The 12,733-nt window shown below is 38.8% G+C and overlaps 1 protein-coding gene across 4 annotated transcripts in view; it reads right to left on the reverse strand.

Annotated features, from left to right (window-relative positions):
* Nucleotides 1–1,073: 1,073 nt before the first annotated feature.
* snx16 (sorting nexin 16) overlaps nt 1,074–12,733 on the reverse strand; it is a 51,158-nt gene continuing 39,498 nt past the window's right edge. For 3 of the 4 annotated variants that reach the window (XM_078540660.1, XM_078540661.1, XM_078540662.1), the window contains 3 exons: nt 5,488–5,624; nt 4,503–4,619; nt 1,074–2,642 (listed from right to left, as the gene is read on the reverse strand). In XM_078540660.1, coding sequence (XP_078396786.1) covers nt 2,537–2,642; nt 4,503–4,619; nt 5,488–5,624 — 360 coding nt within the window. In that variant the 3' untranslated portion in view covers nt 1,074–2,536. The remainder of the gene's footprint in view (nt 2,643–4,502; nt 4,620–5,487; nt 5,625–12,733) is intronic. The other variant, XM_078540663.1, reaches the window with a different exon arrangement.

Raw genomic sequence — 12,733 nt, forward strand, 5'->3', positions numbered from 1 at the left:
GAGGGTAGTGATAAGACTTGGGGAGGCAATGGTGTAGTGCTATTGTCACTGGACTAGTAATCCAGAGACCTAGGGTAATGTTCTGGGGACCTGAGTTCGAGTGTCACCAGATGGTGGAATTTGAATTTAATTAAAAGAATCTGGAATTAAAAGTCTAATGATGATCATGAAACCATTGTCGATTGTTGTAAAAAAACCTATCCGGTTCACTGATGTCCTTTAGGGAAGGAAATCTGCTGTCTTTACCTGGTTTAGCCTACATGCGACTCCAGACCCACTGCCATGACTCTTAAATGTCCTCTGAACAATGACAATTAGGGAGAGGCAATAAATGCTGGCCTAGCCAGCGATGCCCACATCCCATGAATGAATTTAAAAAATCTTTAAGAGGACACAGGCTGGTGGAACAGGGAGATGTGTGGCAGATAAATTTTAACGCAGAGAAGTGTGAAGTGATATACTTCTGGAAGGAAGAACAAGGAGAGGCAATGTAAAATTCTAAAGGGGGTGTACAGGTGCACATATCATTAAAGGTGGCAGAAAAAGTTGTGAAAGTGGTTAATAAGATGTATGCAAACTAGGCTTTATAAAAAGAGGCTTACCGTACAAAAACAAGGAGGTTATAGTGCAAAATATGAAAAATTTTGCAATGGAAACTCAGACTGAAGGTTAAGTTTTTTCACATTGAGTTAACATACCAACATCTCTACACATTAGGGACTAGCTCCTTCTTAACCTTTAAAAGAACTTAAAAGCCTTAAGTCAACTGCAGCTTTGTGGACTACATCTTAATCAGTACTTTTCCAGCCATAAATTTGGCACCTAAGAGACTGTCAACAAATATTTAAAACTAGTCATTACAGAAATGTGAAATATATTTAGCCAAGTTCTTAGCATTGTTCACAATAACAGAAGAGTGGATTTAGGTTAAATGATCATCTATAATAACAACTGATTGGAGCTCTGTCGCTTAATGGTCCTATCCAGAAGAAAATACACAAATTATACAAATCAAATCACTACTTTTCGCATCCAAGTACAAGGATTTTGAAATATCAAGAAAATCACAGTACTGAATGATAAATGGGAAAAAACTTTATTTATAAAAAACATTTTTCCACAAATGCAACCATGCAAATTAAATCCCATAAGTTTCCCCTTTTCAGAAAGTTTTATTTCTTTCTACACAAAAGTTCTTGATGTGATGGGGTAGCCCCGTGGTAATATGCTGCAATTTAAGTCATGCATAAAATCTCCATAAATTTGGCACATCACACAAATATATACCTACACATGACCAAACATTAATGCAAGCGGAAAGTTAAAAGCATCCAATCTGTTAACTTTCATCTTTAGGGGCTACAGAACTTAGAATTACTAGCATAAATTAAAAGATTCCTAATATGAAATCAGGCAGTTCTGGTATAAATATTCAAAAAACCTACATCATCCAAACATCATAACCCAAACACATGCTACAGACTATCAGTAACAGATATATGTGAAGTAAAAACTGACATGTTACATCTCTTGCAAATCTAGAAAAACAAGGCACTTGGAGCAATCAAGACATGCAATTTTGATTGTAATAACATAAAAAGGCATCTCAAAAACTAAAATATCTTTTGCCAATGAAACTTGACAAAATTCAAATGCATAGTCTACGCCATGGCTTAGTGAACAGTCACAATTGGTCATAAACTGTAAATTACTGTGTCATACTCTACAGGACAGCAAAAACCCCACTGTGATTATGACTTCAGCTAGTTGTAAAACTGACAAAATTAACAGGTACATTTTGGCTTCTGATCTAAACAAAAATCTGTTTAACAGACAAATTTTGGGAACAAAACTAAATAAGATTAAGTGCTGCCAATTAGATAAAACAATTTGTGCAGCTTAAACAAGGCTTAATCGCTTTCACCTGAGCCACAGTGATGCCCAATCAAACCATTATTTTTTTTGGAGAAACCCAATGACATTAAAAAGTAAACATAATGTGGAATATTTAAAGTTCAGTTTAGTTAACATCAGGAAAAAAATTGGCTTTGATGTTGCTAGGTAACTACAGCTTGATTAGTGAAATGGTCTTCGTACTTGAATTTACAGTAATGCATTTTAACCAAACTATCCATGTATATATTTCTGGATGGAAACTGAATGCAGCTTACAGAAAAAATTATTGTACAAATAAAATTGAATGGCTTCACCATAGAATCAGCCCAATTCATCTGCAGAGAAATAGTCTGCAAGTACTACAAGTAAGCACACAAATTTGCAAAATTCAGAGCCTACTAAAGCTGTTTTTTTGAAATAGAATCTACTTTGTTGCATCAGGCACAAAATATATTGAAATATTTATTTTTAGACAGGGCAATTCCCATGGCTATTTCAGGAACAATGAATTCTAAAAACATACACAAATTGTAGAAACCATGTTGATTCATAGCTTTGAGCTGTATTCCAGCTACAGCTATTGCAATATATTACCAAGAATAATTGTCAGCACTAACAAATGCTAATGTTGGGTGTTCTATCAGTCTTCTTCTGCAGCTTGGGCTTCCTCCACAGGTGGAGATATTTCAGTTACAGGGCTATTCCAGGAGGCTCCAGCTTGTTCTTTATCAGACTCCATTCCAGAACTAAAAACGTGAAAGTAATATAAAATTAAATGTCTCACATTTATACTTTTTAAAATAAAATTGAGATCAACAGCAAATCAATTAAGCAAGATTTTTTTTAAAATGGGTTAAGCGGATTGGAGCAGAAAGGAGTGCAAGTTGTAGTGCTGAATCTCACGTTACTGCTGTTCCCCATTTACACAGGCCTTTGTATGATCTCCAGCTCTATCTTTTCATCAAACTACCTTAGACTACACACCAAAGCTTATTCTAGTCTTAAATTATTCCTAGTGTTAATGCTGCTTTTAAAAAAATTCCCGGGGGTGGGGGGGCGCGGTATTCCCTAAAGTGCTTTCCCAAAACACCTCTGAGAAAGGAGGACAGCAGTGGCATTGGTATGGCATCATTTGCAACCTCAGGAGATCTGAAAGTGTTATACAGCCAATTACATACTTTGTGTACTCACTGTTGTAATGTGGAGAAATAGAGCAGAAAAGCAGCTCCCCCACCATTCATGGGACATTTTCTTTCCCCTCCATTACCAAGTGTCTTTATGGTCCTTGAATGATGTTGCTAAGTATGTTAAATTAATTGCCGTCCAGGCTGAGATTATGTACATTAGAAACTGCATTAAGATAGTTACACAGATCAGCAAGGCCTATAAGAACAAATGGTGTTAATAATGGAAGGTGTAAAGCTGCATATAAATTGGAAAAGAATTAGAATTATTACATACTTTAATATAGTTTCTTAAAGCAGAAAAGGGTAGTTATGAGGTAGAAACAAAACAAAACCAGACAAGCTGGTACTGAGAAGCATCAACAGTGATAAGATGATGGTGAATTCCATTTGAGCTTGAGGGACTGAAAGAGATGTCAGAAGCTAAGATTCTCAATTTAAACAAGGCTAACTTTTAGACGATGAGGAAGGGATTGTATGGAAAAAAAACATGGGAGAAATTAGCTGATCAACAGCATAATCTGTTCAAATAGATTACAGGACCTATACCCCTGAAAGGCAAATAGGGTATTTCCATCATGATGCACTATGGTCTACAAAAGTTTGTGGGACCAGTATTAAACAGAGGGAGAATGCAAATAAAAGGAAGACTGAAAGAAGCAGGCATGAATGGGGACTGGGTGGATTAGAAAAAGGAACAAAAGGCACCATATTTATTGTTTGTCATTTTCCTGGAGCATGGAAAAAAATCTTGCAGCTGGTATAAATGGTTATAGCAAAGTAAACCAAGAAAGAGATAGCAAAGAAAGTGAATCTCTCAAAAATTAAATAGAGAATAAGAGGCATGACAAAATTGTTAAATTAATAATGTTTCTGCCTCAGTGGAAAAGGTAGATGACACTAGAAGTGCAGAAAAGAAAAAAAAATGAAGAGAGGCCTACAGGCATTTGTGCAGGAGTAGGCCCTCGAGCCTTTCTGCCAGTCAGATACAAATTACACAAATGTATATGTATATCTTATTGGTTTTTTTTCTCAGAGTGTCATTAGTCTGTGGAATTTTCTTCCCAAGAGAACAGTAGAGGCTGGGTCATTGACTATATTCAAGGCTGAGATTTTTGATCGACAGGGGAATCAAGGGTTATGGGGGCAGACAGGTAGGTAGAGTTGAGGTGCAATTAGACCAGCCATGATCTTATCAAATGGCGAAGCAGGCTCAAGGGACGGAATGGCCTACTCCTTTTCGTATTTCATGTGTATAAAAAAAAACTAATGGATAAAATTAAGTACTTGAAGCTGCACATCTCCAGACCCAGTTTTCAGAGTATTAACAAAATAGGTAAAGAAATTGGACATGTATTTATTATATTCTTAAAACATTGAGCATTTCCCCCTACGACTCAGTCTATGTGGCTTCAAATCTACCTGTTATCCTCTAATACAGCTTGGTCAGCTTCTACTGCAGAAGACTCAACTTCTCCACTACATTCACTCTCCTGCCCAGAGGGTCTGCGTGTTTTCTCCTGTTCCAAGGACATTTCCCTACAAGACAGTCAAGAATACCAAGCAACATTTTAATACAAAAATTATACTAACTCACTAGCTTTACAGCATGCATATTTTCACGCTACATTTTGTGGCTCTATTAGTCTTAGTGTCAAGAAAAGGAGAGGTTTGAAATGTCCTGCAACAAGAAATGGCAATCTTCAAACTCACAACAGAAACTGATAAAATGGTCTTTAAATTTTTGACAGAGAGCTTTGCCCTGCTGTGACAATGCTACACGAGGACAGGTTCAGCATTGGTAACATTTATGGTTGAACAACCTACCTGACATTCAATGGCCAGATCAGGAAAGCTGAAGCTAGGCAGGGAATGAATCCAAGAGGCATAAACCTATCTTTAGCTTTAGTAATATCTATTTTGCAGTATTAATTTGCTATTTAAAGTATTTCAGGTGCTGGCCCCATTTTGAAAGTTGTGTTTATTTAAAGTTTTTTTGGCAATTTTTGCGTGTAACTTTTCAGCCAAGAGGCCATGTGAATACTGCTCCAAAATCACCACCAAAGCCCCTTTTGGACAGTTGCTGGAAGAGACCAAGAACTATAAAGTGCAATCCCCCTCTGATTTTCCTTCTAATCTTGCTGGATACAGCTCAGTCCATTGACTGATTAGATCTTGTCTCAAACATATTGTCCCCACCGCAACTCTCATACGACACAGTCATTCTAAGTATCTCAAAGGGAGGAGGCAATTAAATCATTTAACTCAATGGAACATAGCCTTGTGGTAACCGCCTTTGTAATGAGTGAATCATTAAAATTCAGTCACCGATTAGACAACACGATACTTAGGGTGTTGATTTTAGCAAATCAAAAGAAGTCCACAAGTAAATTGCACAGCCAAATACCTTACTCTACTTTCTAAAATGTCTATATGAAGATGTTTTTCTTCCAGTAATTTCTTCAAAGCCTCAACTTCCTTCTGTTTTTCAGCAAGTTCCTTTTGCAGTCTGTAGTTAGTTTCTTCCAATGTTTCACAGAAAGCCTGTGGTGGAAAATCATAACTAAATGTTTTACACTAGATTTTTCATTGTCATTGTATATCAAACAATGAGACTAGGCCTTGAATATAACTATGGTATAAATGTATTTCAACTTTCAAAAACACAATAAGACTTTCAAGTGCAGATAAAAATGGAGCATGTTGGAAACATACAACAGGTCAGGCCAACCAGCTTCCGACGGGATTATACCCATATTAGTAACCCCTCTCTTTTCCAGACATTAACCAACCATGTGCAGTTCCAACATCTTAGATATTTTTACCATTACTGCATCAATAGAAGAAATAATAAATAAAAGAAATGAAGTTGATCTCCAATGAGTAATCTATCTAAATCTGTCAACTACTGTAAGAGTACAGTCCTTACTTTGTAGCTAAGGGAACCATGTGTTGAATATAATCATAATATTGTTATGACTCTGCAATTAGATGTTACACATCATCGCTTACCCCCATGCTGTTTAAAGTCTCAGGTAACTGCCCCAGTTTGTTTTGAGTTGATTCCATATTCAGTAATCAAATGGATAGTAAGTCCCCAGCCTCAGAACAGCATTATCTTGCAAGGGTGAATCCATAATGTGTGCATGATTCATATAATTCAAAGGCTAAAGAAAGTTCTAATAGCTATGCAACCCATTATATTTGTTATCATTTAGTACAGAGGTATACCAAAACAAAGCAAAAGGGGATGGGGATGTCCCTGCATCAGGACATCAACACCAAGTGTTGGAACCAATATTTCAAGCACACAGCATTTTAATTAAATTTAGACTAACCAGTCACATTTACTAAAGTGGGAGGATTGCTTCATGCAACAAACAGCCTTGCATATGGAATAAAAACAGAAAAAGCTCATCAGGTTAGACAGCATCTGTGGAGAGCAAGTAGAATCAGAGAGTTAACAGTTCTGATGAAAGTTCATTGACCTGAAAGATTAACTCTGTTTCTGTCCCTACAGGTGCTGCCCAACCTAGTGAATATTTCCACCATTTTCTGTTTTTATTTCAGGTTTCCAGCAACTGCAGTATTTTGCACTTGCACATGTAGTATCAATTGGAAACTGACTGAAAGGTACCGAGGAAGTATCCACAAATGAGCCACAATCTGACTCTGGCAAAATATCAACTGTATAGGATATCCTTAATCAGACTTTTAAAAAAAAATCTTTACTGGTTTACCTTAGATCTTTGCACCATATGAAATTAATAAATGCATACAATCATCCGTGCAAAAGGACATGGTTTAGGACTTTATAAGCATGTACACAATGTAACAGGCTCCGGCTTTGGCTTGCATTTCTTGACCCTACTGAATTTAGCTAACGCTGAAGGCTTCGGTTAAATCACAAATATGGTGATCTACAATTAGGTTTTCTAAGTCTACAAGTCCAAATTAATACCAGTAGTATCATTATCCTTGAAAGAAATCTGAACTCACATTAAAAAATGTTTGAACAACAGATACATTAATTTGTGTATAACAAGGTTAACATCTTATGTGGAAATCAGTGATACAACTGGATATAATTTTCCAATCTCTTCGATTAAAATGGAACACCACCAGATAATCCTCTCATGATTAAAACACAAATTGGCTAGTGGTGGGGAAGAATATTGGGAATTTTTTTAGAAACCAGCAAAGGATGACTCAAAAGTAATGGAGATAAATTGCAGTCCAAGAGAAAACTAGTAAGAAATATAAAAGCTGACAGTAAAAGCTTCAACAAGAAAATAAAAACAAAAAGAGTAGCCAAAGTGAGCACTGGTCCCTTAGAGGAGGGGAACTGGGGAATAATGGAAAACAAGGAAATGGAAGAGGCTTTGAACATGTATTTTGTATCTATCTTCGGAGTAGAAGACACAAAAGGCATCCAAAAATAATTGAAAATCTAGAGGCAAAAGGGAGGGAGGAACTTTGGACAATCACTATCACTAGGGAAAAAGTAATGGGAATAATAATGGAACTCGAGGCTAACAAGTCCCCATGGACCTGACAGCCTGCATACTATGGTCTTAAAAGAACAGGCTGCAGGGGCATTGGTTGTAACCTTCTAAAATTCCCTAGATTCTGGTGTCATGAAAACATGCATTACATCAAATAATTATTTTGAATCCACCAGCTGGAAACCTGAATTGAACTTTTAAAACAGCCATAGGTGGCCACATAACTTGCATCACTGTACCTTCCACATTCCAGCCCATTGAGATGGGAACCCCATGTCTGCAAAAACCCAAAGAAAATGACCTCAGGGGAATGGGACAATGGGACGCTGGCTAAGAGAGGGATTCCCAGGCATGATTTAATCAAGCTACAATCAGAACACACTAGCCCTAACCATGTTTGAATTACTGGTCAGTTGGCGAGGGACAGTCATGTGGCAAGCCAACAACTTTGTACGTTTTGAGCACGTGCTTTCTCTGCAGTGGGGCAAGCAGCCGAGACACTGAAGGAAGATGACCCGAGTGGGATCACTCCTCTCTCTCCAACCTAACTTGCAAGCATTCAGTTTGCCAGTTGTAACTACTCAGATGCTGCAGAGACTTCTTAAAGGGACTCAACCTCTCACTAGTCTCCAAAAGAACAAATTGTCCTTCTACATCTTTAAATCACCTCAACAAGGGAAAGCAACAGGGCTACTAATTCAGCTCAAAGCCAGCCAAGATACCAACCACAACAAACTGTTTACCCCTTTCATTTTTACCAGACTCTAAATTGCTTTATCTATCCTTCCCCACTCTGTAGTCCATTTGTGTGTGTGTGCACATGAAAGTCTGAGTGTATTTTATTATTTAAATTAGACTGGGTTAAGTACAATAAAAACTATCCTCTTTTCTTTATTAAAACTCAAGAAAGCCTGTCTGATTATGTATTTTATGATCACAAGGTATAAACAGTCAAACACTCACTGAATTGGCAAGTATCCTTTTCAAAAGGACCTGTTGTGGTCAAATGAGGACTGAATTCCTGATTCTAACACTGGAAAGGTCCCAGCAGATTGGAAAACTACAAATATAACACCTCAGTTTTAAAAAAAGGGAAACAGAAAGCAGGAAACCATAGGCTAGTTAGCCTAACATCTGTCATTGGGAAAATGTTAGAACCCATTATTAAAAAGGTCGTAGCAGGACATTTAGAAACATAACACAATCAGGCAGATTCAACATGGTTTTGTGAAATGGAGATCGTGTTTGAAAAATTTATGAATTCTTTGAGGATATAACAAACAGGGTGGATAAAGGGGAACCAGTAGATGTAGTGTACTGGATATCCAAAAGGCATTCAAGGCCATAAAAAAGGTTACTACACAAGATAAGAGCACCGGGCCGGGGGTGGGTGACATGTCAGCATGGATTGAAAACAGGCTACAGAGGTAACAGAGTCAGGATAAATGGGTTTTTTTCAGGTTGGCAAACTGTAACTAGTGAAGTAGCGCAGCTATTAGTGCAGTAGCCTCAACTACTTACGATCTAATATAATGACTTAGATGAAGGGACCGGCTATTGTAGCTAATTTGCTGACAATATGAAGATAGGTAGGAAATCAAGTTGTGAGGAGAATACAAAGAGTCTGCAAAGGGATATAAATAGGTTAAGTGAGTGGGCAAAAATTTGGCAGATGGCGTGTAATGCGAGAAAATGTGAGGTTGTCCACTTTGGCAAGAACTGAAAAGCAGAGTGTTATTTCAGTGAAGAGAGACTGCAGAATGCTGCAGTACAGAGGGACCAGAGTCTCCTTGTACGTGAATCATAAGTCAGCAGGTACAGCAAGTAAATAAGGCGGTATACAGAATGTTGAGCTTAATTGCAAGGGGGGAATGGAGTATAAAAGCAGGGAAATTTTGCTACAACTGTACAGGGCATTGTTAAGGCCACACGAGTACTGTGTGCTGTTTTGGTCACCTTACTTGAGGAGGACACACTTGCATTGAAGTCAATTCAGAGAAGATTCACTAGGTTGAATCCTGGGATGAAGGGGTTGGCTTAAGAGAGGAAATTGAGCAGCTGAGACCCATATTCACTGAAGTTTAGAAGAATTAGAAGTGATCTTATTGAAAGATCAGATTCTGAGGGGGCATGACAGTGTAGATGCTGAAAGGATGTTTCGCCTTGTGGGGAATCTAGACCAGGGAGCACAGTTTTAAAATAAGGGATCTCCCAATTAAGATTTTTATGGCACCTAATTGAATGTCTTTTGGAAATCCAGTACACTACATCTACTGGAGATGAGGAGGAATTTCTTCTCTGAGGGCTGTTAGTGTCTGGAAATCTCTCCCGCAGAGAGCAGTGGAGACTGGGTCATTGAATATATCCAAGCTGTCTCTGACAGAATTTTGACTGACAAGGGAGTTAATGGTTATGGGGGACAGGCAGGAAAGTGGGAGTTAAGGCCACAATCTGATCAGCCATGATCTTATGAACTGGTGGAGTAAGCTTGAGGGGCTGAATGGCCTACTCCTGCTCTTATTTCTATGTTCTTATCATGAAAGACTGCAACATCATCTACAACATTAGAGCAAAACTAGTTCAGTTGGATTCATGTTAAACAGATACTGGAGATATTTTAGAATATGTGGAACTAAAAAAACCTCAAAATATGACTATTGCACACACTTATTCAATTGTATAAGTTCTATTAATAGATGCAATGGATGGACTAATCAAAGTATCTATCATCAGCTATGGGGAATTCAAACTAGCAGCACAATAACAGAATTCAGCCTGGAGGTGAAGGTGACATGGATGAGAGCTTTAGCGTGGACAAATAAAGCAATAAGCCAATTGGACCTGTATAAGGAATGGGGTGGAACATATAACTGAGCTGATGTATAACGTCTAGGCTGAGTGTGATATACAATTCAAAAAATGCCAGAGTCTCACTGGACTTGGTCAATTTTAAGTTTGGAAGTAGTTTAGCAGTAGCAATCTTGTCTCAGAGTTAGAAGGCTTTGCATTCAAGTCTCACACCATTGTGCTGAGCACATTAGGACAATAAAGGAGTAGGATTTAGAAACATAGAAAAATAGGAGCAGGAGAAGGTCATTCGGCCCTTTGAGCTTGCTCTGCCATTCAATATGATCATGGCTGATCCTCTATCTCAACACCATACTCCCACACTCTCCCCATACCCCTTGATGCATTTAGTCTAGAAATCTATTTATTTCCTTCTTAAATATATTCAGTGACTTGGCCTTTATGGTGGAGAATTCCACAGGTTCTTCTCATCTCAGTCCTAAATGATCTACCCGGTATCCTGAGATTGTGACCCCTTCTTCTAGACATCCCCCCCACCCCCAGCCAGAGGAAACATCATCCCTGAATCCAGTCTGTCCAGCCCTGTCAGAATTTTATACATTTCAATGAGATCCCCTCTCATTCTTCTAAACTCCAGTGAATACAGGCCTGGTCGTCCCAATCTCTCCTCATACGACAATCTTGCCATCCCAGGAATCAGTCTGATGAACCTTTGCTGCACTCTCTCTATGGCAAGTATATCCTTTCTTAGGTGAGGCCAAAACTGCGCACAATACTCCAGGTGTTGTCTCACCAAGGCCCTGTATAGTTGCAGTAAGACATCCTTGCTCTTGTACTCAAGTCCTCTCGCAATGAAGGCCAACATACCATTTGCCTTCTTAACTGCTTGCTGCACCTGCATGCTTTCTTTCAGTGACTGGTGTACAAGGACACCCAGCTCCCTTTGTACATCAACATTTCCCATTTAAATAAAGCTCTGTCATTCTGTTTTTCCTACCAAGGTGGATAAATTCACACTTATCCATGTTATCCTGCATCTGCCATGTATTTGCCCACTTGTCTGAATTGCCTTGAAGCCTCTTAACATCTTCCTCACCATTCTCATTCTCACCTAGTTTTGGGTTGTCAGCAAACTTGAAAATATTTGGTTCCCTCATCCAAATCATTGATATATTTAAGGACCATCTTAATGGAAGAGGGGTTGAGGGAAAGAATACGAGTTTAGGACCTAAGCAGCTGTTGATGGTGGGAAATCGAGGATACACAAGAGGTCAGAATTAGAGAATTCTGATCTAAGAGTTGTAGTGCTGGAGGAGGTTAGAAATAGGGAGGGACAAAGCTTTGGCAGGATTTGAAAACACATCAGAATTTTAAAATCCAAGATGTTCCTGAATTTTTTTTTTATTCGTTCATGGGATGTGGGCATTGTTGGCTCGGCAAGCATTTATTGCCCATCCCGAATTGCCCTTATTCGGAGAGCATTTAAGAGTCAACCACATTGCCGTGGGTCTGGAGTCACATGTAGGCCAGGACAGCAGATTTCCTTCCCTAAAGGAAGGAACCAGATGGGTTTTTACGACAATCGACATTAGACTTTTAATTCCAGATTTTTACTGAACTTAAATTCCACCATCTGCCGTGGCGGGATTCGAACCTGGGTTCCCAGAGCATTATCCTGGGTCTCTGCATTACTAGCCCAGTGCCAATACCACTACGCCATTGCAAGACAACATAGGTCAGTGGGCACAAGTTACATTTGGAGATGCCGTTTCTCGGATGAGACATTAAACTGAGTCCCCGTCTGCTCTATGCAAAAGATCCCGTAGCACTATTTCAAAGAAAAATTGACTTCATCACTTCTTGTGGGACCATGCAGTGTGCAAATTGGCTGTCATGTTTCCCGCAGTACAACAGTAACTAGACTTCAAAAGTACTTCATTGGCTATGAAGTGTTTTGGGATGTTTGGAGGTCCTGAAAGGCACCAGTTACATTTTTTCTTTCCCCCATCAATTTGGTTGAATCTTTTTGTGGTAAAGTGAGGTACCCTGTCCCTTTAAGAGAAGTGTACTGACCATGTGACAGCACTGATGAATCACTGTACAGCGCGGGCAACTGGGGACTGTAAATCTAGTTCTGGAGGTTTGAGTGAGCACGTATGATCTGGTGCTCTGCCCTATGTCTCAATAAACCATCACTTTATTTTTACATCAGTCTCTCCCGTTATTGATTGCAAGCAGCAACTGAAGAGAACATAGGAAGGCGTGCAGTTAGAGCTCGGTTGGCAAACAAACTCATTTACCCAAGACTTAAAACCTTTCCTCCCACTGCCTACTGCTAGA

The sequence above is a fragment of the Cetorhinus maximus genome, chromosome 4 (assembly GCF_964194155.1).
Source record: "Cetorhinus maximus chromosome 4, sCetMax3.hap1.1, whole genome shotgun sequence".
NCBI lineage: Eukaryota > Metazoa > Chordata > Chondrichthyes > Lamniformes > Cetorhinidae > Cetorhinus > Cetorhinus maximus.